The following is a 27,753-nucleotide window of genomic DNA, read 5'->3' as shown; positions in this document are numbered from 1 at the left end:
GGCACACAGCCGGGGCCCCAGCGTGTCCCCAGCACCCGGGCTGTCCCCTCCGTACCCGCACGCCGGAGCCGCGCAGTGGTCAGGGCGTTTATTGAGGGAAACTGAGGCAAGGGCGGAGGGGGAGGCGGGGACCTGTGGGGTGGGGGGAGTGACGGGCGGGAGATGGGGAGGGAGCGGAGGTAGGTGGTGAAGGGAGGGGTGGGAGATGGGGGAGGTGGGGAAGGAGGAGGGAAGGAAAGAGGGAGGGAGGAGGGGAAGAGGGGAAGGATGGATGAGGGAGGGTGGGGAGAGGAAGAATGGGGTCTGGGGGGTAGAAGGAGAGCCCGACGGAGGGAAAGGAGAAAGCCAGGGAGGGAGGCAGGGAGGAGGGGGACAAGGGATGGAGGGAGGGAAACAAGGGATGGATGAGGGCAGGAGAGATGGGAGGAGGGAGGGAAGAGAAGAGGGGACAAGGCAGGGAGAGACAGGGAGGGAAGGCGGGAGGGAGACAGGGAGAGGGGAGGATGCGGGAGGGCAGGCAGGGTTTGGGGTGCAGGCTCAGGGCTGAGGGTCGCTCAGGCGGCCCATGAAGAGGGGGATGTCACCAGCGTCGTGCCAGAGGACAAACAGGAAGGGACGCAGGGCCTCCAGCAGCAGCACCGTGCGGGCCACTGAGGTGGCCATGGCACCCGCCGCCTCCACGCCGGCCTCGTCCAGCGCCAGCACCGCGCGGTGCCGCGCAGCATCCACCACCACCGCCGGGCCCCGCGCCAGCCCGCACAGCTCCGCGTCCAGAAACAGCCCGAAGTCTGCGGCACCCGGGACACAGGGACACCAGGGACGTGGGGATGGACACAGGGACAACCAGTACATGGGTGCAGAGGGGTAGGAGGGGCTTTGGGGACACTGGGGACATGGGGGGCAGTAGGGGCACACCAGGGACAACAAGAGCAAGTGGACAATGGGGGGCACTGGGGGACATCGGAGAGATGGGGGATATTGGGGCCACTGGAAACACCAGAGACAGCAGGGTAATATGGGGACCCTAGGAGATGCTAGGGACAAAGGGGACATTATGGGCACTGGGGGCAGTGGGGTATGTCAGGGGCACTGGGGACATGGGGGAGGCCAGGAACATGGGGGCACTGGGGGACCCTGGGGACATTGGGAAACACCAGGGCCACTGGGGCCACTGGGGAAAGGGACCTGCACAGGGACTGGAGAAGGGCCAGTGACGTCCTGCAGGGAGTGACATCACTGCACGTCACCTGTGCAGGATGTGACATCACCCCAGCCCACCCAGCCCAAGGAGTGACACGGGGGGTCGGTGGCCTTACCCATGTCATGGACCAGGGCCACCACGTCCAGGGCCAGATCGAGGCGCAGGCGGGGCAGGGCCAGGGCAGTGGCCTGGAGGGGGGTCTGGGCCGCCCGCCGCAGCAGCCCCAGGAAGGTGGGGGGATCCAGCGACTGCTCCAGGGTCCCCAGCGCCCCCAGGGGCCCCCGCGGCACCAGCACCACCAGGCTCAGCCCCCCCCTCAGCTCCAGCCGACCCACCTGCGGGACAGACCCCCAGTGCCACCACAGTGACCCCAGAGCCTGGGATCCCACCGGTGCCACCGCGGTGACCCCAGAGCCTGGGATCCCCCCAGTGCCAGGAGAGTGACGTCATGGCCTGGGATCCCCCCAGGGAGGTCACAGCCTGGCAGCCTTCCCGAGTTCCACGGGAGTGACATCACAGCCCGACACCTCCCCAGTGCCGCCACAGTGACCTCACAGCCCCGCACCCCCCAGTGCCAGAGGAATGACGTCATAGCCAAGCACCCCCCCAGTGCCACTGCAGTGACGTCAGAGCCAGTCCCCTGCGCCAGCAGCGGGTCCCAGCGGGTACCTGGACCTGCAGGCGGGGGTCAGTGAAGGAGCCCACCGGGTACTTCTTGCTCGTCATGGTGGGCACCAGGCGGGGTGAGCGCCCGGGGCGCAGAAAGGGCAGCAGCACCGTCTGCTTGGCCTCCAGCGGCGTGCGCCAGGCGGCTGCGGGGACACGGACCGGCTGTGGGGGACAGGGGGACACGGGGACGAGGGGCCGTGGGCTCGGCCCCGTGATGGATCCCAGGGCAGACCTTGAGGCCAAGCCCAAGGACAGATCCCTGATCCGTGTCCCCCGAGCAGGTCCTGCAGCGGGGCTGTACCTTGCAGGTGGACGGCGCTGAGCAGCAGCAGCTGGGGCTGGGGGGGCAGCGCGGGCAGGAGTCCCGGCAGCAGCCCCCGGCTAGCCCCTCGCACCCACTCGTTGACGAGCAGCAGGTCCAGGCTCTCGTTGCCGCTCAGGGCACTCGGGCGGGCGCCGTACAGGTGCCAGGAGGCGTTGAGGAAGCGGGGCTGGAGGTGCAGCTCTGCCCGGTGGCACAGCCGGCATCAGCCCCACGGGCTCTGCCAGCCCTGCCGTACCCAGGCCCCCGCCTCACCTGGGTGGTGGAAGATCTGCGCGGCAGAGAAGAAGCCGGGTGCGCTGGCGAGCTGCCGCAGGGCGCCGTGCACGCAGGACAGCCTCGGCGGGTACGCCAGCACGGCAGCCAGACGCTCACGGGTCTCACCACGGGCGCCTGCGGGCACAGGGGGCTCAGGGAGTGCTGTGGTGCAGCCGCCGCTGCGGCTGAAATGGCAAGGGGGCCGGGGGTGGGGGCAGAGCCCACGGCAGAGCCCACGGCAGTGCTGGTGTCACTGGCAGCCCCTCACCCAGCAGCAGGTGCGAGAGCCCCATGGCCACGTTGATGGGGGAGAAGAGCAGGTTGGTGTCGGGCTGAGCAGCCTCCGCCATGTGCTGGTAGAAGCGGAGGGCGAAGGTGCCCAGCGCCTCGGCCACAGCCGCCCGCTGCTCCCCTGTGGGCGTCCCGCAGGCCTCAGCCGGCTCCTCGTCCTCAGGGCACGGCGGAGTGCTGGTGCCTGGGGGTCCCTGGGTGGTGGGGGGTGCAGATGCTGCCGTGGTCCCGTTGGCCCTGGTGCCCAGCTCCTCGGCTGCTCCCTCAGGTGCTGTGGGGCCGGGGGGGTCCGTGGTGTTCAGGGGGGCATCCGAGGCAGGCAGGTCCTCGGGGTGGGCAGGGGCGGTGGGCACCGGCGGGACGGGCGCCCCTGCGTCCCCTGTCGGCTCTGGGGCGGGATGGGGAGGCACCAGCAGCGTCGGGTGCTGACTGAGCAGCTTCGCCTCGCGGGGAGAGGCCTCTGGAGTGGGCACCTGGGCATGGGACCGGGGTGAGCAGGGACAGAGGTACCCAGGCGGGGGACCCAGGGGAGAGTGGACATGGGGGCACCTGGGTGCCGGGAGCCCAGGTCTCTGGGACACACTTACCATGGTGACGGTGGCCATGGCTGTGGCCGCTAGCCACACCAGGGGCAGCCAGCACGTCATGGCGGGCATCCTGGTGGGTAAGTGGGTCAGGGCTTGACAGGCGCCCACCACCCGCCCCACTCCCGGCACCCTGCACCCCCGGTCTGACACCCCGGGGTGGGTGCGGGGCAGCAGCCCGGGCCCACCTGGGTGCCGGCGGGTCGGTCCCCGTGTGTCCGGGCGCGCGGGGGAGCTGGCGGGACCCGGCCCTGCCTGGTGAATGATTAAGGACCGCGGCGGGCGGCTGCCAGCGCTTCCCGTAAATCAGCCGGGGGGCTCCGCCTGCCCCCGCTGCCCACCCCGTGCTCAGGGCGGGGCTCCAGCATCTTGCCCCGCCCATCGGGGCGTGGCGCGGAGAAGTCCAGCCCAGCGGCACCGGGCACCGATAGCCATGGCCGCGAGGATCGTCAAGGTGGGCAGTGGCACCGGGGAACACCGGGGGTTACCGGGGCCGGCAGCGGCCGTACCCCCGTATCGGCACCGGGGGGCCGGACCGGGGGATCCTGGTGTCGGCACCGAGCGGTGCCAGCACCGGGGTGACCGGTGTCCGACGGGTGCCGGTCACAGGGTGCAGGGTCCCGGTACCGGCGTGCGGGAGGTGTTGGTACCGGGGTGGCGGGGGAGCCGGTACCAAGGTGCGTGGGGTACCGGTGCAGGGGTGCTGGGGCTGCAGTGCGGGTAGTGCCCGTGCTGGTGTGCTGGCGTATGTGGGATACCGGTGCGGGGCTATCGGTGTGGGGAGTACCGCTGCAGGGGGTGCCGTGCGGGGGTGCTGGGGTGCGGGGTGTGCCGGTGCAGGGGGTGCCGGTGCTGGGGTGCGGGAGGTGTCGGTGAAGGGGGTGCGGGAGGTGTCGGTGCAGGGGGTGCCGGTGCGGGGGTGCGGGGTGCCGCCGCCCCCGCCGATCGCCGCGCTCCGGTTTCGTTTCCCGGCTCGGATGGCTCCGTGATGGGGCGTGGCTTGATATGGACCCGCCCACTGAAGCGTGCATCCGGTGAGGCCCCGCTCATTCGGGCGTGTCTCGGGTGTAACCCCGCCCACGAGGGCGTGTCCCGTGTGCCTCCCGCCCACTGTGGCGCCCCCTGCAGGAGCTGGAGGAGGCGCGGCGCTGGGGCGGGGCCCGCGGCCTGCGGCTGCAGGACGGGGACGTGCTGCGCTGGACGGGGCTCCTGCTGCCCGTGCGTGGGGACCCGGGCACCTGGAGGGTCCCTGGGCTGGGGATATGGGGGGGGCTCCCCCGGTGGGCGAGGGGCTGGGGTGCGGGGTTCCCATGGGGGAACACGGGGGACCTGGGGCAGGCCCGTCCTTTGGGGGCTTGGGAGCACTATGGGGCACAGGGGACCTGGAGGGGAGATGGGCCCCTTGGGGCACAGGGCGTCCCCTGGGAGCAAGGGGTGACTAGGGGAGTTTCCTGGGCGTATTGAGTGGGTGTCGCTATCAGAGCAACATTGGGGAGGGTTCCCCTGGGGACACTGTGTGGGGAACCCGGAGTTCTCGGCTGGAAGCACTGGGTGGGGATTCCCCTCCTGGGAGGCTCAGGCTGCGGGGGGGTGTCTCCTCGGCGGGCACCGGATGTCATGGCTGGGGCAGGGTCCCCCCATGGACGCTGCAGCAGGGGGGACTGAAATGTTCCCCTTCCCATGGCAGAACAACCCCCCGTACAACGCAGGCGCCTTCCGCTTCAAGCTGACCTTCTCCCCCCACCACCCACTGGTTCCCCCCCACGCCACCCTCTGCACCCGCATCTACCATCCCAGCGTGGACACCGACGGCCACGTCTGTCAGCCCCTCACCTCCGACCAGCACTGGGTGCCCACCACCCGCGCCATCCAAGGTGCCACCTCTGGAATAGGGAAGGGGCACGGCGGGAGGGGCTGCCCGCCCTGACCCCCCCATGCCCGCAGTGCTGCAGGACCTGCTGCTGCTGCTGGACAGCCCAGACCCCCAGCGGGTGCTGCGGCCGGATCTGGCCCGTGAGCTCCAGGAGCGGCCCGAGGTTTTTCAGCGCCGGGCAGAGGAACATACCCGGTGCCACGCTGAGCGGCGACCAGAACCCTGAGCCCCCCGAACCTGGGGGTGCCCTGGCTTCACCCTCCCTCTCTGTGCCAGCCAGGCTGGCGCTGGCATCACCCCCACCTTGATGCTGGGGCATGGGGGCCCAGCCTGGCACAATGAGGGGTCCTGGCAACCTACAGGGGCCACCCCACTCTGTACGTAAATTAATAAATCTACTCTTGCTTTGGCACCATGATGCCTCATTGGAATGGTGGGGGCACTGCGGAGAGGCAGCCCACTGTGTCAGCCCTGGGGGAGCTGCCCTGCCTACCTGTCCCCTCTGCGGTGGCAGCAGGGCTGTACCCACCCCAGTGCCAGCTTGTGCTACCCCCAACACTCGTTTGGTGCCAGCATCCCCTGCCCACATCTCCCATGACAGATGCGGCCACCACAGCCTGGCACCACAAGAATTTACCGCTGGGGAATGAAGGGGGGGGTGGCACAGGTGGGGGCCATGGGGGACCCCCCTCAGCGCTTCTTTGTCTTCACCAGCCCCTTGGCCACCAGGCAGCGGTACAGCTCCTGCAGGTACGTGTACACGCACTTGGCGTCAGGCACCGGGAGCCGCACCATGTCCTCCACCTCCAGCAGCGGGGCACAGCCCGCCCGCTCCCTGTGGGGACAGCGCTGTCACCCGGGGCCACCCGCCCGCGGCCAGGGGCGGGGGCGGGGGCCGGGGCCGCTCTCACTCGGCGGTGGCGAAGGCCAGGGCGAAGTTGTGGCGGCGGGCGCCGGGCTCCAGGCTGCCGTACTCGAAGGCGTCGGGGAAGAAGCTGTGCAGCAGGGCGCAGAAGGCCAGCCCGCTGCCCCAGCTCCCCGAGAAGTTCTGCACGTCCACGTGCTGCCGTGGGGGACGAGGGACAGGGTCAGGCCGCCCCACGGCCCCCGGCCGCCCCACGGCCCCCAGCCCGGCTCTCACCTGGTACCCGCGGGTCCGGGCGCGGCACCACTCCAGCAGCATCGCCTTCACCGTGGCCGTGCCCCCCGCCCGCTTCAGGTGCGGGGCCGGGCCCGTGGCGGCGCTGCAGGCGGTGCCAGGCGCTGTGGGGCACCCCGCACCGGGCACCCCCGGCCCTCACTACCCGCCACGTCGCTCCCCCTCGGCCCCACCCACCCCAAGGCGACCTCCCATTGGCCAGTCCCTGCGCCATGAGCATCCCCATTGGTCCATCTGTGCCCCCAGGTACCTCCCCATTGGCTCATCCTTGCCCAGGTGTTTCCCGTTAGCCCGTTTCCCCGTGGCGGCCGCCGCGGGGTCCCCACAGCCCCACAGCGACCCCGCTGCCCGGAGTCCCCCCGAAACCCCCCTGCCCCATGTCCCCCACAGCACCCCAGTGCCCCCCCACTGCCCCCCGATATCCTACTGTCCCATGGCCCCTCAGTCCCCCCGATACCCCCATTGCCGCCCCGTACCCCACAGGCCCGACCCCTCTCACCCTCCGAACTTCTCCAGGATGGCGCTGCGCCCCTGTGCGCGGGTGCTCACCCGCGGCCGCCCCCCGGCCCCCTCCGGCCTCGGCCTCGGCCCCGCCGTCCCGGGGGGCGCACGGCCCCGCGGCGCCCCCGCCGGTGCACCCCTGCGGGGACACGGGTGGCCCCGTGGGTAGGGGTGAGGGCAGTGCTGTGGCCACCCGTGGGGCACGGGGCCGTGGGGTACGGAGGTGCCCCCGCGGGGACACAAGCTGGGGGGTGCCAGCCTGGGGCAGGGGGCCGTGAGTGCCCGCAGTGGGGCAGAGCTATAGGGCAGAGCTATGGGGCAGCCCCGGTGTCGGTTGCCGTGGGACACCCGGGGGGCTGTGCCCCCCTGCCCACACTCACCTCTCGCCGCCCCCCGGGCCCTCGGTGGTGCCGGCTGCAAGGGAGAGGAGGGGTCAGTGGGGTGGGAGGGGCACCCCGGGGTGGGGGCACCCACGTTCTCTCCGGGCACCCATGGGGTCCCAAATGGGGGGCATCCCTGGGGCACCATCCCAGGGCCCCACTTGCCCACCCTGCCCAGCGCAGCCCTTACCTGTGGGGGACGTGGGGGACACCGGGGATGTGGGGGACACAGGGGGCGTGGGAGACAGAGGCGTGGGGCTGGTGACCTCCCCGGGGGGTGAGCAGGGGGGAAACTCGGGCCACAGCTCCTCCTCGTCATCCTGCAGCCAGGCGGGCTCCTGCGGGCACAGCCGGGGTGGCACGGCCGGCATGGGTACTGCCACCGCCCCCGACAATGTCACCCCTGTCCCTGGCACTGTCACCTGCTCCCTGGCACTGCCCGCATGGGCAATGCCACCCCTGTCCCTTGTACTGTCACCCTATCCCTGGCACTGTCACCCGGCCCGTGACGCTGCCACCCCGTCCCCAACCCTAACACACCTTTCACCCCCGCCACTCCCTGTCCCCCCCGTGCCCCCTCTCACCTGCCGGCCCCGGGTTGTTCCCGCTGCTGCCGGCCCCGGCCCAGCTGCCTCCTGCGCGCCCCCCGTCGCCGCCCCCCCGGCTGCCTCTACCCCGGCATCGCGCCCGGCGCCCCCTGTGCCGCCGGTGTCACCCCCGGCCCCCTTCGGTGCTTCTGCCCCTGCATCGCGCCCGGCGCTCCCTGCAGCCCCTTCGCCGGTGTCATCCTCCGCCTCCCCCGCTCCGCCAGTGTCACCCCCTTTGTCTCCTGCTGCCCCAGTGTCACCCCCCACGTCCCCCGCTCCCTCAGTGTCATCCCTTGTGTCCCCTGCTGCTCCACTGTCACCCCTCAAGTCCCCTGTTGTCCCATTGTCAGCCCCTGTGTCCCCTGCTGCCCCAGTGTCACTCCCTGTGTCCCCTGCTGCCCCAGTGTCACCCTCCACGTGCCCTGCTCCCTCAGTGTCACCCCTTGTGTCCCCTGCTACTTCACTGTCACCTCCTGTGTCCCCTGCTGCCCCTGCCCCTTGCCCATCACCCCCCGCTTCCCGGGGGGTGCCATGTGGAACTGCCACTTCCCGGCTGCGCCCCCCCGGCCCTCCCGGCCTTGTCCCCGCGGCGGGGTGAGGAGGGGTGTCCGAGGCGGGGGTGCCGGGGGTCGGGGTGGCCGGGGTAGGGGTCTCCGAGGTGGCGGTGTCCAGGGTGGGGGTGTCGGGAGTCTCCGAGCTGGGGGTGTCAGGGGTGGGGGTCTCCGAGGTGGGGGTGTCAGCCTCTCTCTGGGGCTCCATGCTGCTGCAGTCACTGCTGCGGTGTGTCAGGGCTGTCACTGGGCCCCCCACGTGCCCCCTCCGCACGCCTGTGCCCCTCATAGCCCCCTAGCCCGGCTACCCCCACCCCGCCTCTGTCCCCATGCCCCCCCAGCACTGGTATCCCCATTCCCCTACCCTGGGGAGCCTCGTTGCCCCTGCTCAGCTCCCATTCCCCATCCGGGCTCCCCCATGCAACATCGGGACTGCCCGATACCTCAGCCTGCCCGCCCCACACCTCCTCCGGCCCCCCCATGCCCCATACCAGTCCCCTCATTTCCCTCTTGCCCCCCATTCCCAGTACTCCCATGCCCCATCCCAACCCCCCGTGTCCCATCTCTGCACCCCCATTCCTCCCCCCGGTGCCTCGTGCCCAACCTCAGCCCCCCCACACCCCATCCCACCCTCCATTCTGCCTCTCAAACCCCCGTGTCCCACCCCGGCCCCCCATGTCCCCCTCCCGACTCCCGTGTCCCATCCCGACCCCTTATTTCCCATTCCTACCCCTCCAATTCCTCCTCTCGACCCCCTAAACCCCACCCTGACCCCCCTACCCCCCCTCCCGACCCCACGTGTCCTATCCCGACCCCCCCACTCCCCTCCCGACCCTCCCACCCGCATACCGCCCGCCATACCGCCTCCCGCCCTCCTTGTCCCCTCCCGGCCTCCCAAAGCCCCCTCCCGCACCCCCATTCCCTGTCCTGTGTTCGACCCCCCGGTTCCCCTCGCCCCGTACCCTCGGGCCGCGGCCGCTCCCGCCGTTCGCTGAGCTCACCGGCCCCGCCCGCCCCGGGGCTATTTTTACCGGGGGGCAGGTGCCGCCTTCACTCACCGCCCACCCGCAGGGCCGGGGGCACGCGTGGGGCACGGGGAGGGGCCGGGGCGGGCAGGCAGGCAGGGCGGACACAGGGAAGGTCCGGGACAGACACACGGACACAGCTGGGGAGGGGGCACGCCGACACTCCCACCCGGACAGCGGGGACACGGGGTCCACACGGGGACGCGGGTACCCCGGACAGGGACACCTGGGGGCACAGACAAGTGGGGGGACATCAAGGGACATGGGGGACACAGACACACTGGGAACATGGGGGACACAGGGGGGTCAGAGATACACTGGGGACATCAGGGTGATACAGGGGGTGACAGTCACATGAGGGACAAAGACACGGGGGACATCAAGGGACATCAGGGGACACGGAAGCACGTGGGTCACACGGTGACGGGCCAGCCGGCGCCCGGGGAGACAGGGAGCCCGCGGTGCCCCCGAACCGGCCCGGGGCGGTGACCGTGTTGGCCACGCCCCCTGTGACACTGGCCCCGCCCCCTACCTGGCAAAGGACTGGCAAAGTGCGCGCCTTCCCCCTTCGCCACCGCCTCTCTTCTCTTTGGCTGCCGGCATTGCCACGCCCTCTCTCTCAAAGCCCTATCAGCGTTGGGGCCGCCCTCCTGCTCTCTCACTCTCCTAGCTTCTATTGGCCGAAGCCGACGGCGGGGTGGGGCGGTTCTGCAAGTGGGCGGAAGCGCGGCGCCCACGTGGTTCCTGCCGGGAGCTGCCGCGGGGTCCCGGGCCGAGCCGAGCCGAACCGAGCGGGGCCGGGCCGAACCGAGCGGGGCCGAACCGAGCCGGGCCCGGCAGCCATGGACCCGCTGCGGGCCCAGCAGCTGGCCGCCGAGCTGGAGGTTGATATGATGGCCGACATGTACAACCGGTGCGGCCCGCCGGGGAGCAGCGGGAGCGACGGCTCGGGGGGCCACGGGGGGAGCGGGGCCACGGGGGTGCTGGGGGCATTGGGGAGGTGCTCGGACCTGGGGGGCTGGGGGCACTGGGGTGATGCCGGGGGTGCCCGTGGCTCGGGGGGCACTGGGGGTGTCAGAGGTGCGGGAGGACCCGGGGGTGCTGGAGGGGTGTTGGGGGTGCTGGGGGTTTCCAGGAGGTGCCTGGAAAATGGGGGACGCTGGGGGGCCTGAGGGTGGGGGACATTGCGGGGGGCTCTGGGGATGGTGGTGACACCGGGATCCAGGAGGTGTTGGGTGCTGGGTCGTGCACCGGGGCCAGCGAGGGGCTGACAGTGCCGGTGCCGTGCAGGATGACCCAGGCGTGTCACCGAAAGTGCGTCCCCCCCCACTACAAGGACGCGGAGCTGTCGAAGGGGGAGAGCGTGTGCCTGGACCGCTGCGTGGCCAAGTACCTGGAGGTGCACGAGAGGATGGGCAAGAAGCTGACGGAGCTGTCGCTGCAGGACGAGGAGCTGCTCAAGCGCATGCAGCAGGGCACGGGCACCGCCTGAGCCCCCAGCCCCCCTCCCTCACCCCAATAAACTGGAGCCCTTGGGCCAGCTGGTTTGCTTCCCTCCACCCCCAGTACCGCCCTGTGGTGACGTGTTGGGGGACACATCGAACCCAGCGGTGCTGGTGGATGCTGCTGGGGAGCCCCCCCGGATGTCCTCAGCTGCCGCATGCCGTGTCCTTGAGGGGCACCCCTGGGTGGCCCCCCGTCCTCTGGCCAGGCCCAGCCCTTGTAATCCCCGGATTAGGCAGAGCTGGGCTGAGCCCCTTGTAATCCCCTGTGAGGTGGGGACGGGGCTCTGCCCCTCCCTGTCTGCTGGCCAGGGGACAGCTGGGGGGACAGCCGGGGGAGGCCCTGCACAGGGACATAGCCCTGAAGCAGAGAGGGACAGGGACACCCGGAGACACCCAGCCCTGGCTGGGGACAGACAGGGACACCCACAGCGGGACAGCCGGGGAGGAACTCCTGGAGACAGACACCCCCGCCTGGACAAGGACCATGCAGGGACACCCCGAGACACCTGGGGAGGGACCGCAGGGACAGCTGGGCAGGGACAGTGAGAGAGTGCTGGGGACACCCAGAGAACTGCACCAGCACAGGGACACCAACCCCAGGTGAAGGACACTTGGAGAGGGACACCCCTGGGGTGACACCCACCCAAAGGGACCCAGGCCGTGGGTTGGCAGCATCTGTCTGTCTGCAGCCGGTGGTGCGGGCTCTGTCTGCGTCTGCTGGGAAGTGGGTCAGGCTGCGCAGGGTGCGGGTGACAGTGTGAGTGGTGGCTCTGTGGCCCCCCGACTCCCATGACACCCACCATCCACTTGCAGGGCCAGCAGCCTGTGAAGGCTCAGGGTGCAGTGCCACAGGGGTGTCTGTCCATCCCCGTCCGTCTGTCCTGCAGCGCTGTGCACGCCTTGCTGCCCTCCAGCCGCTGGCACAGCGGCCGTGCCGGCGCCATCAATATTTCAGCAGGAGCAGGCGCTGACCTGGAAAGGCAGCAGCCTCCCTCCCCGCAGCAGCCAGGCCCCGCTCTCCCAAAATAAGACAATTTTTAATAAATAATTTCCCACCTTTCAGTTCCTGTTGGGGGTTTTTCCTGTTTAGGATGAGGGGGACCCCTCTGCATCCTGCTGCCGCACCCCAGCTGCCCCCCCACAGTTCCAGGGGCTCCCCCTGGGGAGAAGGGGGGCAGAGGCACCCCAGGAGCCGGGACAGCCCTGGGGCGCCAGGAGGGCTCAGAGCTGGGGCAGGAGCAGACCCAGGAGGGGCAGGAGGACGTGGGGCCGGGGGGGGGTGGCAGCAGCCGTGGGGGCGCAGGGTGCCCGGGGGCAGCGGGCATCCCCGGGGGGGCCGCGGGAGTCGCGGGACGGGGGGGGCGGCCGGGGCTGGGGTCCCCGCAGGTCGTGGGGGGGGAGCCCGTCGCGGTAGAAGGCGGAGGGCGGAGCGGCCGGGAGGATGCCGGGGCGCCCCAGCGCTCGCCCGGGGGTGCCCATCACCGCCACCACCCCGCCATCGCCGCCCTCCTCCTCCTCCTCGTCCTCCTCGGGGCAGGCGTCGAAGTCACGGGGGCGCAGGTGGCGCAGGTCGGTGCCGCGGCGGTGCGGGGGGCTGGCGCAGGGCACGGGGGAGCTGGAGACGCGGGTGCGGCGGAACCAGCCCCAGAGCGGGCGCGCGCGGCAGTCGCAGGCCCAGGGGTTGGCGTTGAGGCGCAGGAACTGCAGCGCGGGCAGCGCGGCCAGCGGGTCCCCGGGCAGGGCCACCAGGCTGTTGTTGAACAGGTAGAGGATGGTGAGGCGCGCCAGCCCGCGGAAGGCGCGGCGGTGGATGGCAGCCAGGCGGTTGGCGTGCAGCAGCAGGCGGTCCAGGCTGGGCAGCCCGCGGAACACGCGCTCCGACAGCGCCCGGACGCGGTTCCCGTGCAGGAAGAGGTGGCTCAGGTTGGCCAGGTCGGCAAAGAGATCGTCCTGCAGCGGGGGGAGAAAGGGTGGTGTGGGGTGTGTAGCCCCTGGGGAGCGTCCGGCGCTGCCTGTGTCCCTGCATGGTGGGCGTCACCTGGAGCTCTGCCCCATGTCCTTGTCCTGCAGGCATCACTCGTCACCCTTCCCTGGGACCCTGTTCTGTGAGCATTGCCCCGTCCTGTGTCTGTGCTCCTTGGGTGTCACCACTGCCCTGTCCCACAGGAATCACCCATGTCCCTGCTCCAATGGCATCACCCAAAACCCTGTCCCCTGCCTATCACCAACAGCCCTGTCCTGCGCCCCTGCCCTGCTGGTGGCACCCACACCCCTGCCCCATGGCCATCGCTCTGTCACACACCCCTGCATCCCGCTCCGCCCCTGCCCCACGGCACCCCACGGGGCCGGGGCAGCCCCTGGCAGACCTGCAGGTAGAGCAGCCCGTTCTCCTGCAGGTAGAGGTACTGGAGGCTGTGGAGGCCGCGGAAGATGGTGCTGGGCAGGCTGGCCAGCTGGCACCGGTACAGGTGCAGGGCCTGGAGGCGCCGAAGGCCGTGGAAGGTGTCGGGGGCCAGGACGCGCAGGTGGGGGTTGTCACCCAGGTCGAGCTCCTCCAGGGCGGGCAGGTGTCGGAAGGTGCCCGGCTGGATGGAGGAGATGTTGTTGGAGTAGAGCCAGAGGGTGACGGTGCTGGGCCCGAAGGTGCCCGCCCGCAGCGCCCCGATGACGTTGTTCTGCAGGAAGAGGCGGCGGGCGCCGGGCGGCAGCCCCGCGGGCACCGAGGAGAAGTTGTTGGCCTGGCAGCTGACGGTGGGCGGCGAGACGTAGCAGGTGCAGAGCGCGGGGCAGGCCGGCGTCCCGCCGGGCACCCACACCAGCGCCGCCAGCAGCAGGGCCGCCAGGCGCCCGCCTGCGGGCACAGCGGGGCGTCAGCGCGGGGCGGCATCTGCGGCGCCACCCGGCCCGCCCTGCATGCCCGCCGCCCCAGTCCTCCCCGCAGGCCCCGGGGAGCCCCGGGAACTGCACCACAAGGAGCCCCCAGGGCTGTGCCCACCCACATGGCCACGGTGCCCCAGGAGCCCCCCAGGGCCATGACCACCCCATAGGGCCATGGTTCCTCAGGAGCCCCTCAGGACCACGACCCACCACATGGCCACGGTGCCCCAGGAGACCCCCAGGGCCATGACCACCCCATAGGGCCACGACCACCCCATAGGGCCATGGCACCCCAGGAGCCCCCCAGGGCTATGACCACCCCATAGGGCCATGGTTCCTCAGGAACCCCTCAGGACTGTGACCCACCACATGGCCACAGTCCCCTGGGAGCCCCCCAGGCCCATAGCAGCCCCACAAGGCTGCGCTCCTCAAAGACCCCCCCCAGGGCCATGCTGCCCCACAGGACCATGCGCACCCCACAGGACCGGGCACCCCAAAAAGCACCTGCCCGTGGGACTGTGCTGCCCCGGAGCCATGCTCACCCCCTGGGGTCACAGTCCCCTGGGACTCCTATGGGTCCCTCGGCCACCCCACGGGGCAACGCTCCCCCGGGACCCCTTTCCACACCCGGGGGGTGCCGTACCCGCCCCCCCTCCCGGGGCGGCGCCACGTGCGCGCGTGCCGCGGCCACGTGCGGGGCGGGGCACGCGTGGGCGCGGGCTGACGCTCTCCCGGTGGCACGCGCCGCCGCCGCTCCGGGTGTTTCAGCGCCGCCGCTTCACCCATCCCCCCCCCCCCCCACTCCGCCCCGTGTCCAATCCGCTCCCCCCACCCCTCCCGGCTGCAACCCGAGAGCTTCATCCATAATTCAGCCCGGCGGCCTGGCCCCACGCCCGGGGATGCGTGGATGCTCCCAGCCGCCGGTACCGGGGGAGGGGCAGGGGGGGAGACCTCCGGTGCACCGGGGGGGCCTCCCCCCCGCCCCTCCCCTGGATCGCCACGGGAGGGGGCGACACACCCCCACCCACCCACGAAGGCGTCCGGCGCAGCTGCTCGGCGCCGCCCCCCTCCCCCGGCGCCCCGTGCCGGCGTGCGCCCCCCACCCGCGTCCCATCTGTCACTCCCCCTCGCCGCGGGCTGACTCAGTTGGGAGCTGAAGTCACCGGTTCCCGGGCATCTCTTTTTTTCCTCCTCCTGTGCCAGCCCCGCCGCTCCCCATCCCTCCTCCCCCCCTGCAAAGTCCTGGTACGGAACGGGCGCGCTGCTCTTGGGTACCCCACGGAGGACGCGGCACGCACCCGCGGGTTGACCCGGGCACTCGTGCAGCCCGGCGGTGCCCGCACTGTGCACCGGCTGTGGCGTGGGGCACCTCACGCCGGGCTGGGGTTCTGGAGTGGCACCGGGTACCCCGTGGGTCGTGGGGCACTCGCACCCCGCGCTGTGTGCCCTGGGGTGACACCGGGCATCCTGTCGGTCCCGGGGCACCGCCACGCCGGGCGGTGGGGTCCTGGGATGGCACCGGGCTCCCCGTGGCCACCATTGGGCGCGCCGGCGCTGCACCCACACCCCGGGCTGTGCGGCCCAGGGTGGCATGGGGCACCCTGTGGGTCCCGGGGCACCCTCACGCCGGGCGGCAAGTCCTTAAGCTGAAACAAGCACCCCACGGAGCGCGGGGCGCCCCCACGTCGGGCTGGGCTGGCACCAGGCACCCCGCGGGTCCCGTGGCGCCCCAAACCGGGCTGCGCGCCCCGGAGCTGCACCGGGCAGCCCTCTGTTCGCGGGGGGTGCACCCTGGAGTGCCCCGGGGCTGCACCCGCACGCCGGGCTGCGCGCCGTGGGGCGGCAGCGGCGACCCACGCACCCGCGGGCACCCCGAGAGCCCCGGGGCACCCCGAGCCGGGACCGTGCTCTCCAGACTGGCGCCCGGGGTCCCCCCGCCCCCCGGGGTCCAGCCGGCCCCCGCCCGTCCCCACGCCTACCTTGGGGCAGGTCCCGAGCCGTGGGGGGCCGCATGGCGGGGCCGCCGCTCAGGCGCTGCCCGCTGCACGGGGGCTCATGGCCGGTGCCGGGGGGGCTGCTCACCCCCTTCCCCCCCGCCGCGCCGCCGGGAGCAGCAGCCGCCCTGGGGCATGGCACGGGTGGGCTGCGGGCACGGGTGGGCTCGGTACGGCTCTGCCCGCGGCTCCGGTGGGGCTGAGCCCTGCCCCGCGCCGCGCCTTATCCCGGGGCGGCCGCGCTCCGCCCCCCGCCGCTGGCCCCGCCGCTTAACCCTTCCCGGGCCGGCCCGCCCCGCTCCACGCGGGGGGGTCCACGGGGAACACTCGGCGGGGCTCGGGGGATGCGCTGCAGATGCCCGCTGGGGACGGGCTGCGGGAGCCAGGGGGAGACCCGCCCCGGGGGACGAGGGTCTCGGTGGCGGCTGCTGTGAGCGCCGGACACGCGGAGGTGACCTGTGACCTCCCCCTCTCCGCCGCGGTCTCGGTGCTCGCCGGGGCTGTGGGGCCTGCACGGAGCCCGGCGGGGGCTGCCCACGGGTGGGTGCCGCGGGGCTGGGGCCGTGGTGGCACGGGAGGCAGCGGGTGCCCCACGCCCACGCGGGACCGTGGCGCTGTCCGTGCTCCGGCCGCCGGCGCTGTCCATGGTGCCGATCGCGCTGCTCCCACCCGGAACAGCAGCAACCTCCCCGCGTGGGGTCGCGCCAGCGGGACGGGAGGTGTACAAGCCTGGCAGCGGCCCCACGCGGGTGCCCAGGTGGGGAGGGGGACACGCGTGGCCGCGCCAGGCTGCAGCAGCACAAGCTGGCACTGGCAGCGTGTTTGCGGCGCCGTCTCCGGCGCAGCTCCCGGCGAGCGAAATACCACAAGCTGGTGCGGCGGGCAGTCGTGGGTGGGGACGTGGGTGGCGCGGGGCTGACTCAGGGGCTGCCATCCGCTCCCCCCGCACTGGTGCCCCCAGCATCCCCAGCCCAGGCCCATGGCTACCCCAGCCAGGGCCCCCCCGGGGAGCTGTGCCAGGGGAGGGAGGGGGGTGTAGGGTCTGCTGAGGGTCCTGGGGGGATAGACCCACCAGTGGGTGCCTGTGCCCACCTGTCTGGGGGGACCCGGGGATGGGGGGAGGCAGCGGGACGGGCCTGATGCCACCAGCGAGGCCCAGGGTGGGCAGGGACGGGTGGTGGGGTCCGTGAAGGGACGGGTGGAAGGAAGGCCAGGTGGGGGACAGCTGGAGACAAGGACAGGTGGCTGGCTGGGTGAAGGACAACTGGAGAGGACAGACTGATGGATGGCTGGGTGAAGGACGACTGGAGAGGACAGATGGACAGCTGGGCAGAGGGCAGGGCAGGTGAGGGCAGGAGGTCTGGCAGGAAACAGGCAGTGCAGGTGACGGGCAGCTGGATGGGTGGTGCGACAGACAGACGGCTGAGCAAGTGCGAGTATGGATGGAGTTGTGGTTGGAGGGAGACAGACGGATGGGTGACGGACAGACAGATGGGTGATGGACAGATGGATGGGTGATGGACAGATGGGGTGGATGGGTGATGGACAGATGGATGGATGATGGACAGATGGATGGGTGATGGACAGACAGATGGGTGGCTGGCTGAGCAGATGAGCGGCTGGCTGGAGGGGTGGGGACGGGACGGGTGGCTGTGAGAGAGGACGGACAGGCAGACAGACGGAGGGAGTGGTGGGAGGACAGACGGGATGCAGGAGAAGACATGACGTGAGCGGCTGAGGGGAGGATGATGGGAGGGACGGGGATGCCCCGGGTGGGGCGGGGGCAGGGGGGCACCGGGCAGGCTGGGAGGCAGGTGCCAGGGCAGGCAGGTGACAACGTGCCCAGGGCCGGGCGTGAGCGGGCAGAGATGTGGGCAGGGCCTGGCAGAGCACAGGCAGGGGGGCAACGGGGGTGGCATGGAGGGGGCCCGGCCAGGGGATGACTCTGAGGTGACACAGTGGCGGGTGGCCCAAGGTTGACCCAAAGGTGGCACAAGGGTGGCCACAGGTGGAGAACCTCTTAGGGACATCAGGTAAGAAGCTGGAACACTTGGAAATGGCGTGGGGGGCACAGGGGTGAAACGGGGGCACAGACAGGGAGGCGCAGGGACAGGGTGGCAGTGGGGTGACACACCCACGGGTGGCACGGGGATGGCACAGGGGGGCACACGGGGGGCACAAGGGGGCAGTGCCGTGGCACGCCGGGGGAAGGGCGTCAGCCGGGACAGCCCCGCCGGGACGGACCCACGGGGTGACCCCCGGGAATGCTCCACCGGAGCCGCCTCCCGCGTCCCCCCACGCCGCCACGGGAGGCGGGGCCGGGCCCTCCGCTCCGCCCCGCCCGCCGCGAGGACGGGCGGGCAGCAACGGCAGCACCGGGGCCGCCGGCAGCACCGGGCCGGGCCCAGCGGGGGCCGCGGAGCCGCGCCGGTCCCTCCCCGCCGCGCCGGGCGGGGCCGCGGGTGAGCGGCGGCGGGATGCGGCGGGATGCGGCGGGAGGAGCGAGCGGGAGCGGCGCGGAGCGGCCCGGCTGGTTCCGGCTGCCCCGGGGGCACAGCGGGCGGTCCCGGGCAGGGCCGCGGGGCCGCGCTGGGGGGCTGTGTGGCTGGGGGCCGTGGGGCCGATGTGGGGGGTGTGGGGGAGGCGTGTGTGGGCCGTGCGGCTGTGTCAGCCCCGGGGCTGTGGGGCAGGGCTCTGCCTGGAGGGCTCCCCCCTCCACCCCCCGAGCACCCCAGGGCCTTGCAGGGTGCTCCGGTGCCCCCGCGGCTGCCCACCCCCAGGGGCACGCGCGTCCCCCCACACGTGTCCCCCGCCACACGTGCGCGGGCAAAATCCCCGTGTCCGGGGCTGTGACCGCTGCCCGCCTGCCCCACAGCCGTGCCCCACGGGACACCTCCGCCCCACGCGGGGACACAGGGACAGGAAGGAACCCGCGGGGCACCCGCACCCCACGTGGGGGACACGGGGACAGGAAGGGACCGCAGCCCCGCCCAGCCCCGCTGGAGGAGCCACATGCAGCTGGGCTGGGGACCGGGTGGCCCGGGCAGGAACGAGCCGGCCTTCGTTACCATTAATTATTAAAACGGACGAGGCCCGAGCCAGCCCGCGCCTGCTGGACACTGCTGGGGCCGGAGGGGTCAGCTCCTGTCCCTCCTTGTCCCCCAGGTCCTGGCTTGCGTGGGCTGGGGCACACGGCAGGGCAGCGCAGCTGGAGGGGCTGGAGTCGCCCTGGACCCTCCTATGCCCCGCTGGGGACTCACCAGTCCGGCCAGGGGAGACCAGTGCGGCTGGGACACACCGGTGTGGTTGGTGGCGAATGTCACCCACGGCGGGTGCCCCGTGCCATGACACCCATGGCGGGGTGTCTGGAGGTGCCGCAGCGGGTGTCACCGGCAGCACCGGGCAGGGCTGTCCCTCGGCTGCCCAGCGGCCCCACCGCCCCCGCGCAGGGCAGCTAAAGATAACGCGGCCCCCACGGTCCGGCCGGGTTAATCTTCACCCGCCTGCTGCTGTAATGAGGCCTCATTAGCGGCCATTACACCGGCCCGAGAAGGACAGCCCTGGGACGGTGACACAGGGACAGGGGACCTCGGGCAGGTACAGCCTGCGGGTGAGTGGGACCAGGGGACACGGGTGGTGGTGACAGGGGACATGGCCTTGGCACATGTGGCACCCAGCTGCAGGTTGCACCGGTGACACAGTAGGGCCCGGCCGCATGGGTCAGGGGTTCACAGGGACAGAGGGGGTGCCCACATGTTCCTGGGCAGCTCCCCAACAGGGTGGCAGTGTCCCCAGTGTAGTGGTGGGATCCCCAGGGGGTAAGTGTCCCCAGGGGACATGGTCATGGTCCCCAGCAGTGTGCCAGGGTCCCTGGGGGCATGATGGGGTCCCCAGGCAGTACACGGGGTCCCAAAGCTGTGACAGTGTCCCCAGGAGCCATGCGAGGGTCCCCGAGGGACTTATCAGCGTCCCCAGGGGGTGTACTGGGGCCCCAGGGGGTGTGTCACCATCCCCAGGGGGTGTGTCAGCGTGTCCGGCAGCGGGCCAGTGTCTCCAGGAGCCCTGCCAGTGTCCCCAGGGAGCGTGCCAGGTTCCCAGGGGGCGTGCCAGGGCCCCCAGCGGGACGCGCCGCGTTTCCAGGGACTGTGCCAGGTTCCCGGGGACGTGCCGGGTGCTGGGGGAGGTGGCAGGTCCCTGGGGCAGGCTGGCGCAGGGAGATAAGGAGGTGGCGAGGGGGGACTGAGCCGCTATCAGGTGCCGGCAGCCCTGGGTGCTCCCAGGAGATGGGGGAAGCACGGGGGGGGCCGCGCCGGGGTACGCGTGTGTGCAGTGCAGGTGTGCCCCCATGCACCCCGTGGCAGGGCCCCGACTCGGTGGCAGCGGCGGTGACAGTGACAGGGAGAGCCTGGCCCCGTGCAGGTGGGTGGGGGTTGGGGCGCAGGGGGTGCCAGCACGCGTGCGTGTGTGTGTGTGTGTACGTGTGAGCACACGTTCTCACGCGTGCACAGGCTGAGCTGTGCGCAGGGTCCTTGCTGTGCCGCCATGCGTGCAGGGGACTGGTGCCAGCTGCCGGCAGATGGGGACAAGGGGCAGAGTGGGACCTTTGTGGCCTTTGTCCAGGTGGCCACGTGTACCCACGTGCCCCCAAGCCCCTCGCTCTGGGTGCCAGGTGGGTACAGGGGGTGTCACCGCGTGGGTGCCAGGTGGGGTGTGATGTCCTGGTGTTTGTCACCCTTCAGGCACGGCAGGGACGCCCCTGGCCGGTGACATGGCACAGGGGGGTGCAGGCGTAGCCAAGCGCCTGGGGACGCTCCTCTCGGGGCTGCTGGAGTGCGGCGGCTTCTGCGGCATCATCTTTGGCTGGGCCTCCCTCGTCTTTGTCCTCAAGGACCTGGGCTACTTCCAGGAGCTGTGCCAGCCCAGCACCAACCTCACCGAGCTGCCCGGTACGGTCCCTGTCCCCAGCCCTGCGGTGCACCTGGCCGCACCATCACCCTGCTTTATGTCCCCTGCATGCTTGTTTCCACATGGTGCTGGTGTCCGGAGGTGCCCCATGTCCCTGTGGTGCTAGTGGCCTCTCATGCCCCAGATTCCCACTGTCCTAGTCCCCACGTCCCTACTGTCCCCATGCCCTGTAGTGCCCCATGTCCCACAGTCCTGGTGACCTGTGGTGCCCCAAGTCCCAGCTTTTGCCATGCCCCACCTTCCTGCTGTCCCAGTGCTCCAGGTCCCGATGTTTCCCCATCCCCTGCGGCATACTCTGTCCCCACTGTGCTGATGCCCTGCAGTGCCCCGTGTCCCTGCTGTCCCCATGCCTGTGTCCCCACTGTGCTGATGCCCCGTGGTGCCCCGTGTCCCCGCTGTCCTTGTGTCTCTGCAGGCTGCAGTAGGCAGGATGAGGAGTTCTCTCTGGTCTTCACCATCGGCTCCTTCATGAACAACTTCATGACCTTCCCCACCGGCTTCATCTTTGACCGCTTTGGCACCACCATCGCCCGTCTTGTCGCCATGTGAGCGGGGCGGCAGTGCTGGCAGGGGGCTGGGGCACCCATGGGTGCAGGGGGCGAGGGCTGCTCGTTAGGGTGCTGTGACAGGGTGGGACGTCATCGAGAGCAGGGGGGTTATCAGGGCAGCCAGGCAGGGTGGGGCAGGCAGGGCCCTGCCTGCGCCGGGGGGGCACCCATGGAGCCCAGGGTGCTGGTGTTGGGCACTGGGGGGACACAGCCCATCCTGGCACCCGTCCCCAAGTGCCACCAAGTGTGTCCAGCATATCCCATGCCCCACACAGCTCCCATATGCCTCAGGTCCCCCCAGTGTCCCCAGGACACCACATCACCACAGGGGCCCCCCATGTCCCCCTGTTCCTTGGCCCCAGGGGTGCCAGGCAGTAGTGGGACACACAGGAGATATTGGGGTGCCGGGGTGCCCACGGACCCCAGGATCCCATCCCCATGTGTCACTGCTGTCCCCAGCTCTCTCTACACTGGCGGGACCCTGCTCGTCGCCTTCTCCACCCCAGGTGAGACCCCAGGGGCACCAGGTGCCCCGGCCCTGTGGGGACCCAGTGGGGACACCCTTGTCCCTACTCACCCCCATGTCCCCAGCGCTGGCAGTGCTGCTCTTCCCGGCCATGTCCATGCTGTCGGTGGGTGGAATGCTCCTCATCCTCACCAACACGCAGGTGGGTTTCCCGCACCCTGACCCCCCGGTGGCCGGGGCACCCTGCCTGCTGCTGGGGTCCCTGACAGCATGGGGGGGGTCTCTCTGTGCCAGGTGGGAAACCTCTTTGGGAAGTACCGCTCCATCATCATCACCCTCTACAACGGGGCCTTCGACTCCTCGTCCGCTGTCTTCCTCATTGTCAAGGTGGGTGTGTGTGGGGGTCCTGGGTGTCCCTGGTCCTAGCACAGGCACCACGGGCAGGGCTGGGGACAGAGCTGGGGACAGTTTGGTCACAGGTGGGGACATGGTTTAGGACATTTGGGTCACAGCTGGGGACACAGCCAGGGGACATACAGATGGGTCAGAGCAAGTGACATACTTGGGGGCACAGCAGGGGACACAGCTGGGACACCATTGGGCCACAGCCAAAAACACATCTGGGGACACAGCTGAGTTACCACTGGGGCACACGTGGGGACACAGCTGGGCCTAGGCAGGGCTGGCACATGCCAGCGTGGCACGGTGGCAGCCGGTCCCTGTCCCCGTCCCCAGGTGCTGTACGAGCGTGGGCTCTCCCTGCGGACCATGTTCCTCTTCATGGCGGCCTGCAGTGCCTGGCACCTGCTGCGCACCCTGTTCCTCATGCCCCGCTCCCGCATCCCCTACCCGCTGCCCCCCGCCTACGACTATGGGTAGGGGGCACTGCCCACACTCCTGGGGTGGGGTCTGTCCCGTGGGGTGGTGGTGGTGCACATCCTGTGGTGGCTGGTGGGTCCTCCCATGGGTGGTGGGTCTCATCTCGGGGGAGGTGGTGGGTCCTGTCCAGTGGTGGCGGGTTCCATCCCGTGGTGGCTGGTGGGTTCCATCCCGTGGTGATTGGTGGGTCCTGTCCTATGGTGGTGGGTTCCATCCCGTGGTGGCTGGTGGGTTCCATCCCGTGGTGGCTGGTGGGTCCCGTCCAGTGGTGGCTGGTGGGTCCCGTCCAGTGGTGGCGGGTTCCATCCCGTGGTGGCTGGTGGGTTCCATCCCGTGGTGGCTGGTGGGTCCTGTCCTATGGTGGTGGGTTCCATCCCGTGGTGGCTGGTGGGTTCCATCCCGTGGTGGCTGGTGGGTCCCGTCCAGTGGTGGCGGGTTGCATCCTGTGGTGGCTGGTGGGTTGCATCCTGTGGTGGTCGGTGGGTCCTGTGCCACGGGTGGTTGTGGGTCCCATCCCGCGTGGTGTGGGGTGACAGGCCGGGTGGTGCCGCAGGCTGCGGTGCCCAGGGCGGTCCCAGTCGTACCGCACCTACGAGGAGAAGCGTCCGCCGGAGGAAACCGGCCCCGAGGAGACCCCGCTGGAGCCCAGCGCCCCCACAGGTGCCAGGGCGGGGCTGGCTGGGGCGGGGCAGTGGTGGGTTCATCTCGGGTGGGCGTGGCCGTGGTGACTGGCACATGGAGGAGGTGGGCGTGGCTGCAGGGTGAGCTGTGGGTCGGGTTATGCAAATGAAGGGGTGTGGCTGGGAGGAGAAGTGGCTGAGTGTGGGCGTGACTATGCAGATGAAGGGGGTGTGGCCCGGGGCTGGGTGTGGCTATGCAGGGGTGTGGTCAGAGGGTGGGTACAGCTATGCAGGCAAAGAGGGTGTGAACTGGGCATGGGCTTGGCTATGCATGGGTGTGGTCAGGTGGTGGGTGTGGCTATGCAGATGAACGGGCGTGGCCATGCAGGTGGACACGGGGGGAGCCCCCAGTGGGTGGGAGTGACCAGGGCAGCAGTGGGTGGGGCCTGGGCAGGCGTGTCCAGGGCGGTGCCACCACTGACCCCCACACAGGCGCTGGGGACGTGCCCACGGTGCCCTTCAGGGCCTGCGTGTGCTCGGCACTCTTCGCCTGGCACGTGGTCTGGCTCTCGGTCATGCAGCTGCGGCACTACCTCTTCATCGGCACCCTGAACCCGCTGCTGCAGCACCTGGCGCACGGGGACACCCACCTGGGTACGCACGTGCGGGGACACGGCCATGGGGACACCCGCCCGGGTACACGTGACCCTGGGGAGACACGGTGGGGGTGTGGGACATGGCTGCAGGGACACCCGCCTGGGTACACACAGTGGGGGGACACAACCAGGGGGGTGGACAGTCGCCTGAGTACACATGGTCAGTGCCATGAGAACACCCATGTGGGTACACATGGCTGGGGGGAGTGACACAGCTGGGTGCGGGACATGGCAGGGACACCCAGGAGATGCCCTGACACCCTCTCCTCGCAGTCAGCACCTACACCAACGCCTTCGCTGTCACCCAGCTCTGTGGGGTGCTCTGCGCCCCGTGGAACGGCTTCATCCTCGACCGGCACAAGCGTGGCAAGACCCCCCGCCCCGAGGGTAACCCACCGGCCCCCCTGCCCCACAGGTCCCTGGACAGCGGCCGTGCTGCCGCCATCCCCGCCGTGCCCGCAGTGGGGATTGTGGCTGGTGCCACCGCCCGCCCTGACGCTGCCGTGCCCGCAGGAGCCCTGGGGACGCTGGCTGACCTGCGCGCATCTGTGCTGTCGCTGGTGGTGACGGTGACGCAGTGTGTGCTGTTCTCGATCTGCGCGGCTGTGCCGGTGCTGCCCGTCCAGTTCGGCACCTTCGTGCTGCAGGTGCTGAGCCGCTCCTTCCTCTACGGGGGCAACGCCGCCTTCCTGGCCATCGCGTGAGTCCCGCGGCCACCGCGTGCGGGGACTGGGTGCTGGGGCAAGGTGGCGGAGGATGAGGTGGTGGTTGCAGGGGATGGTGGCGGGGTCGTCATGGTGGTGTTGGGACGGTGTGGTGGGGGTCAGGGTATTGGGGAGACGGTGGTGGGGTGAGGGTGGGGGGCAGAGGATGGTGGCAGGGGACAGGGTGTTAGGGGGTGGCAGGGCACACTGGTGACGTGGGGTGGCTGGGCAGGGGATGGTGGCAAGTTGGGAGGGGAGTCAGGGAACAGGACTGGCGGGGTGGCAGGGGACAGGGTGGCTAGGGACATGGTGGCAGAGCTGCGTGGTGTCAGAGGGGTGCAGGGTACGTTGGTGACACCGGGGGGCCGGGCAGGTTCCCCCCACAGCACTTTGGGAAGCTGTACGGGCTGGCCATGGCGCTGTCGGCGCTGGTGGCCCTGCTGCAGTACCCCTGCGTCACCCTGGTGCGCGGGCCACTCGATGGGGACCCCTTCTACGTGAGTGTCTGCCCCACGGCTGCCCCCAGGAGGGAGGTGGTCCTGCCCCATGGGGAATGGGGTCCCGCCCTGGGGAGGGATGGGGGTCTTGCCCCATGGGGGAATGGGGTCCCGCCCTGGGGAGGGATGGGGGTCCTGCCCCATGGGCGAATGGGGTCCCACCCTGGGGAGGGATGGGGGTCCTGCTCTAGGGAGGGATGGGGGTCCCGCCCTGGGGAGGGATGGGGGTCCTGCCCCATGGGGGAATGGGGTCCCGCTCTAGGGAGGGATGGGGGTCCTGTCCCATGGGAGGGATTAGGATGCTGGCCCCTGGGAGGGCGGGGGTCCTGCCCCATGGGGAACGGGGGTCCTGCACCCATCTCACAGAGCCGGGGGCTGTGGGGCTGACCCGGGGCACCCCATTGTGGGGCCAGCCCCTGGCCTCACACCCTGACACCCCCCCAGGTGAACGTGGGGCTGATCGCCGTGGTGCTGGTGGCCTTCGTCAGTCCCGTGGTGGTGGCCCGCAAGTGCCGCCAGCTAGCCAAGGATCTGGGGGCGGCCGGCACCCCCCTCACAGCCCCACCCAGTGCCGAGACCCCCACTGAGCTGCCCCACTGAGTCCCGCACCCCCCAGCTGCCAGCCCAGCACCCCATTTTCTATTGGACTGGGTGGGGTGCTGTGCTGGTGGGATGGGGGGTGTGTGCAGGGAATAAATATTGGTGACCTCACTGTGCTGCCCCCTCCCTGCGCTCCCTGTGGGGGCAGGCACCCCAATGCCTCCCAGGGCTAGGGGCACAGCAGCCCTGGCACACCCGGACATGGCCTCGGGACACTTCTGCTTTATGGGTCAGGGACAGGGTCCACCGCGGGCCCTGGGGAGCGGGGGGGCCACGGCAGTGCCCAGGCGCCTCAGTACCGGCAGATGAAGGGGCGCAGCTGGAAGCGGAGCGTGCTCCTCCAGAGCCTGTCCGGGACAGGGACAGCGTCAATGCACAGGGTGTCCCCAGGGCCCCCATAGCTCTGCGACCAATCCCAGTGCCCCCTGCCGTTACCCCCATAGCCCTGTGCCCCCTCCCTTTGTCCCCAGTCCCCTGTGCCCCCTACCATTGTCCCCAGGAGCCCTGTGCCCCCCTGATGCCACCTCCCATTGTCCCCAGAGCCATGTGCCTCCCCACTCTGCTCCCAGTAGCCCTGTGACGTTTCCCAGTGCCCTGTGCCCCTCCCAGCACCCACGGGCCCCAGTGCAGTGGGTGGGGGTGCAGGTGTCTCACCAAAGGTGCTGAGCGTGGTGCACGTGGCGAAGAGATAGCGGGGGTGGGTGGGCACCTAGTTGGTGTGGTTCCAGGGGCTGCCGCCCGCCCACTGTAGCTCCCCTGCCATAGCGCCACCTCAGCACCCAGCCTCTTGCCCCAAAAACCAGCCCCAGCACCCTAGACCCAGCCCCTCACCCCCAAAACCAGCCCCAGCACCCCAGACCCAGTGCCTTGCCCCCAAAGCCAGACCCGGAAGCTCAGACCCTCATCCCCACAACCCAGCCCCAGTACCCCATACCCAACCCCTCACACTCAAAAACCGGCCCCAGCACCGCATGCCCAGCCCCTCGCCCCCAAATGCCAGCCCCATCACCCCCAACCCAGTTCAGACCCAACCCCAAAGCCAATTTCCCTCACCAGTCCCCACACTCAAGCACACAGCCCCCCCTTTCCCAGCCCAAATACCAGCCCCAGTGCCCCACACCCAGCACTCAGCACCCCGCGTCCAGCCCATTGCCCTCAAAAACCAGTCCCAGCCCCGCTCCCAGCCGCCCGGGGCTCAGCACCCCCTCACCCGGTAACGGCCCCGACCCAGAGCGGGAGGCGGGTGTAGGTCCGGGCCAGGCGCTGCAGCTCCTGGTTGCGGGCGGCGCTGTGCAGAGAGGCCGGCGCCCCCGGCACCCCCGCAGTGCCGCTGCGGGGGCACGGCTCGGCGCCCCCCGCACCCCCGGCAGTGCCGCTGCGAGGACACGGCTCGACGCACCCCCGGCAGTGCCGCTGCGGGAGAACACGGTTCCGAGCTACACCCACCGCCCCCACCTCACCGACCGCACCTGCGCCCCCACGCCCCCTCACCTGTGCGTCCGCGTAGGTGCAGAGCGCGGTCACTACCACGTGTCGGAACTTGTGCCCCCCTGGGCCGGGCCCGCGGGGGCATCCGGGGGTGTCGGGGTGGCTGGCGCTGGGGACAACGCGAGGGCTGGCACCGGGGTCCCTCTGCCAGCCCCAGGGCACCGGCCCGGCGGGGGACGCGGCACCTCTCCCGGGTGCCCGGGAGACACGGGGGAGCAGGGGTGTCCCCAGGGAGGCCCCGCCGGGGGGCACTCACCGGGGGCACTCACCGGGGGGGGCACTCACCAGGGGCACTCACCGGGGCCACTCACCGGGGGGCCACTCACCGGGGGGCCACTCACCGGGGGGGCAATCACCGGGGCCACTCACTGGGGGGCCACTCACGGGGGGCACTCACCGGGGGGGGCAATCACCGGGGGGCACTCACCGGGGGGCCACTCACCGGGGGCACTCACCGGGGGGCACGAAGCGGGGGGGCAATCACCGGGGGGCACTCACCGGGGGTCTGGCGGAGGCCGCGCCCAGCAGGGCCGGGGCGAGGAGCAGGCAGCGC

The 27,753-nt window shown here is 70.9% G+C and overlaps 5 protein-coding genes across 21 annotated transcripts; 3 read left to right on the top strand and 2 right to left on the bottom strand.

The window, feature by feature from the left end:
• Positions 1–73: 73 nt before the first annotated feature.
• On the bottom strand, positions 74–9,478 carry SERPING1 (serpin family G member 1). Of its 7 annotated transcripts, none has more exons than XM_065065770.1 (10): positions 6,340–6,532; positions 6,110–6,261; positions 5,836–6,033; positions 3,329–3,398; positions 2,719–3,214; positions 2,448–2,585; positions 2,172–2,375; positions 1,871–2,013; positions 1,317–1,536; positions 74–788 (listed from the first exon to the last, which is right to left on the bottom strand). In XM_065065770.1, exons 3-10 carry the CDS (start codon positions 5,874–5,876, stop codon positions 538–540), a joined length of 1,563 nt encoding a protein of 520 aa, XP_064921842.1. In that variant the 5' UTR covers positions 5,877–6,033; positions 6,110–6,261; positions 6,340–6,532; the 3' UTR covers positions 74–537. The 7 variants fall into 7 exon arrangements, 2 of the variants coding, with proteins under 2 accessions (XP_064921842.1, XP_064921841.1); XR_010473209.1 differs by lacking the exons at positions 74–788; positions 1,317–1,536; positions 1,871–2,013; positions 2,172–2,375; positions 2,448–2,585 and adding exons at positions 6,857–6,997; positions 7,239–7,272; positions 7,429–7,576; positions 7,823–8,600; positions 9,339–9,478 and having other exon boundaries at positions 3,146–3,214; positions 6,340–6,442; XR_010473210.1 differs by lacking the exons at positions 74–788; positions 1,317–1,536; positions 1,871–2,013; positions 2,172–2,375; positions 2,448–2,585 and adding exons at positions 6,857–6,997; positions 7,239–7,272; positions 7,429–7,576; positions 7,823–8,597; positions 9,339–9,478 and having other exon boundaries at positions 3,146–3,214; positions 6,340–6,442.
• Positions 3,633–5,610, top strand: UBE2L6 (ubiquitin conjugating enzyme E2 L6). The gene is made up of 4 exons (XM_065065778.1): positions 3,633–3,779; positions 4,454–4,543; positions 5,013–5,199; positions 5,270–5,610. The coding sequence occupies exons 1-4, from the start codon at positions 3,759–3,761 to the stop codon at positions 5,422–5,424; spliced, it is 453 nt and encodes a 150-aa protein (XP_064921850.1). The 5' UTR covers positions 3,633–3,758; the 3' UTR covers positions 5,425–5,610.
• Positions 9,479–10,104: 626 nt separating the features above from the next.
• TIMM10 (translocase of inner mitochondrial membrane 10) lies at positions 10,105–10,960 on the top strand. The gene is made up of 2 exons (XM_065065781.1): positions 10,105–10,314; positions 10,692–10,960. Exons 1-2 carry the CDS (start codon positions 10,244–10,246, stop codon positions 10,891–10,893), a joined length of 273 nt encoding a protein of 90 aa, XP_064921853.1. The 5' UTR covers positions 10,105–10,243; the 3' UTR covers positions 10,894–10,960.
• A 964-nt stretch (positions 10,961–11,924) lies between these two features.
• RTN4RL2 (reticulon 4 receptor like 2) lies at positions 11,925–16,027 on the bottom strand. The gene is made up of 3 exons (XM_065065772.1): positions 15,763–16,027; positions 13,273–13,757; positions 11,925–12,856 (listed from the first exon to the last, which is right to left on the bottom strand). Exons 1-3 carry the CDS (start codon positions 15,794–15,796, stop codon positions 12,128–12,130), a joined length of 1,248 nt encoding a protein of 415 aa, XP_064921844.1. The 5' UTR covers positions 15,797–16,027; the 3' UTR covers positions 11,925–12,127.
• A 1,551-nt stretch (positions 16,028–17,578) lies between these two features.
• On the top strand, positions 17,579–25,823 carry SLC43A3 (solute carrier family 43 member 3). 11 transcript variants are annotated; one of them, XM_065065768.1, is made up of 13 exons: positions 17,579–17,810; positions 20,517–20,723; positions 21,158–21,287; positions 21,750–21,796; positions 21,882–21,958; positions 22,051–22,143; positions 22,492–22,631; positions 23,189–23,295; positions 23,748–23,909; positions 24,185–24,298; positions 24,425–24,611; positions 24,989–25,112; positions 25,557–25,823. In XM_065065768.1, exons 2-13 carry the CDS (start codon positions 20,546–20,548, stop codon positions 25,710–25,712), a joined length of 1,515 nt encoding a protein of 504 aa, XP_064921840.1. In that variant the 5' UTR covers positions 17,579–17,810; positions 20,517–20,545; the 3' UTR covers positions 25,713–25,823. The 11 variants fall into 11 exon arrangements, with proteins under 11 accessions (XP_064921840.1, XP_064921837.1, XP_064921834.1 ...); XM_065065765.1 differs by having other exon boundaries at positions 17,790–17,810; positions 24,189–24,326; XM_065065762.1 differs by lacking the exon at positions 17,579–17,810 and adding an exon at positions 18,088–18,239 and having other exon boundaries at positions 24,189–24,326.
• The last annotated feature ends 1,930 nt before the right edge of the window (positions 25,824–27,753 follow it).

This window comes from Columba livia, chromosome 5, assembly GCF_036013475.1.
Source record: "Columba livia isolate bColLiv1 breed racing homer chromosome 5, bColLiv1.pat.W.v2, whole genome shotgun sequence".
Lineage (NCBI taxonomy): Eukaryota > Metazoa > Chordata > Aves > Columbiformes > Columbidae > Columba > Columba livia.
Note: the sequence above shows the minus strand (reverse complement) of the source record. Positions and strands in the feature narration are given on the sequence as shown.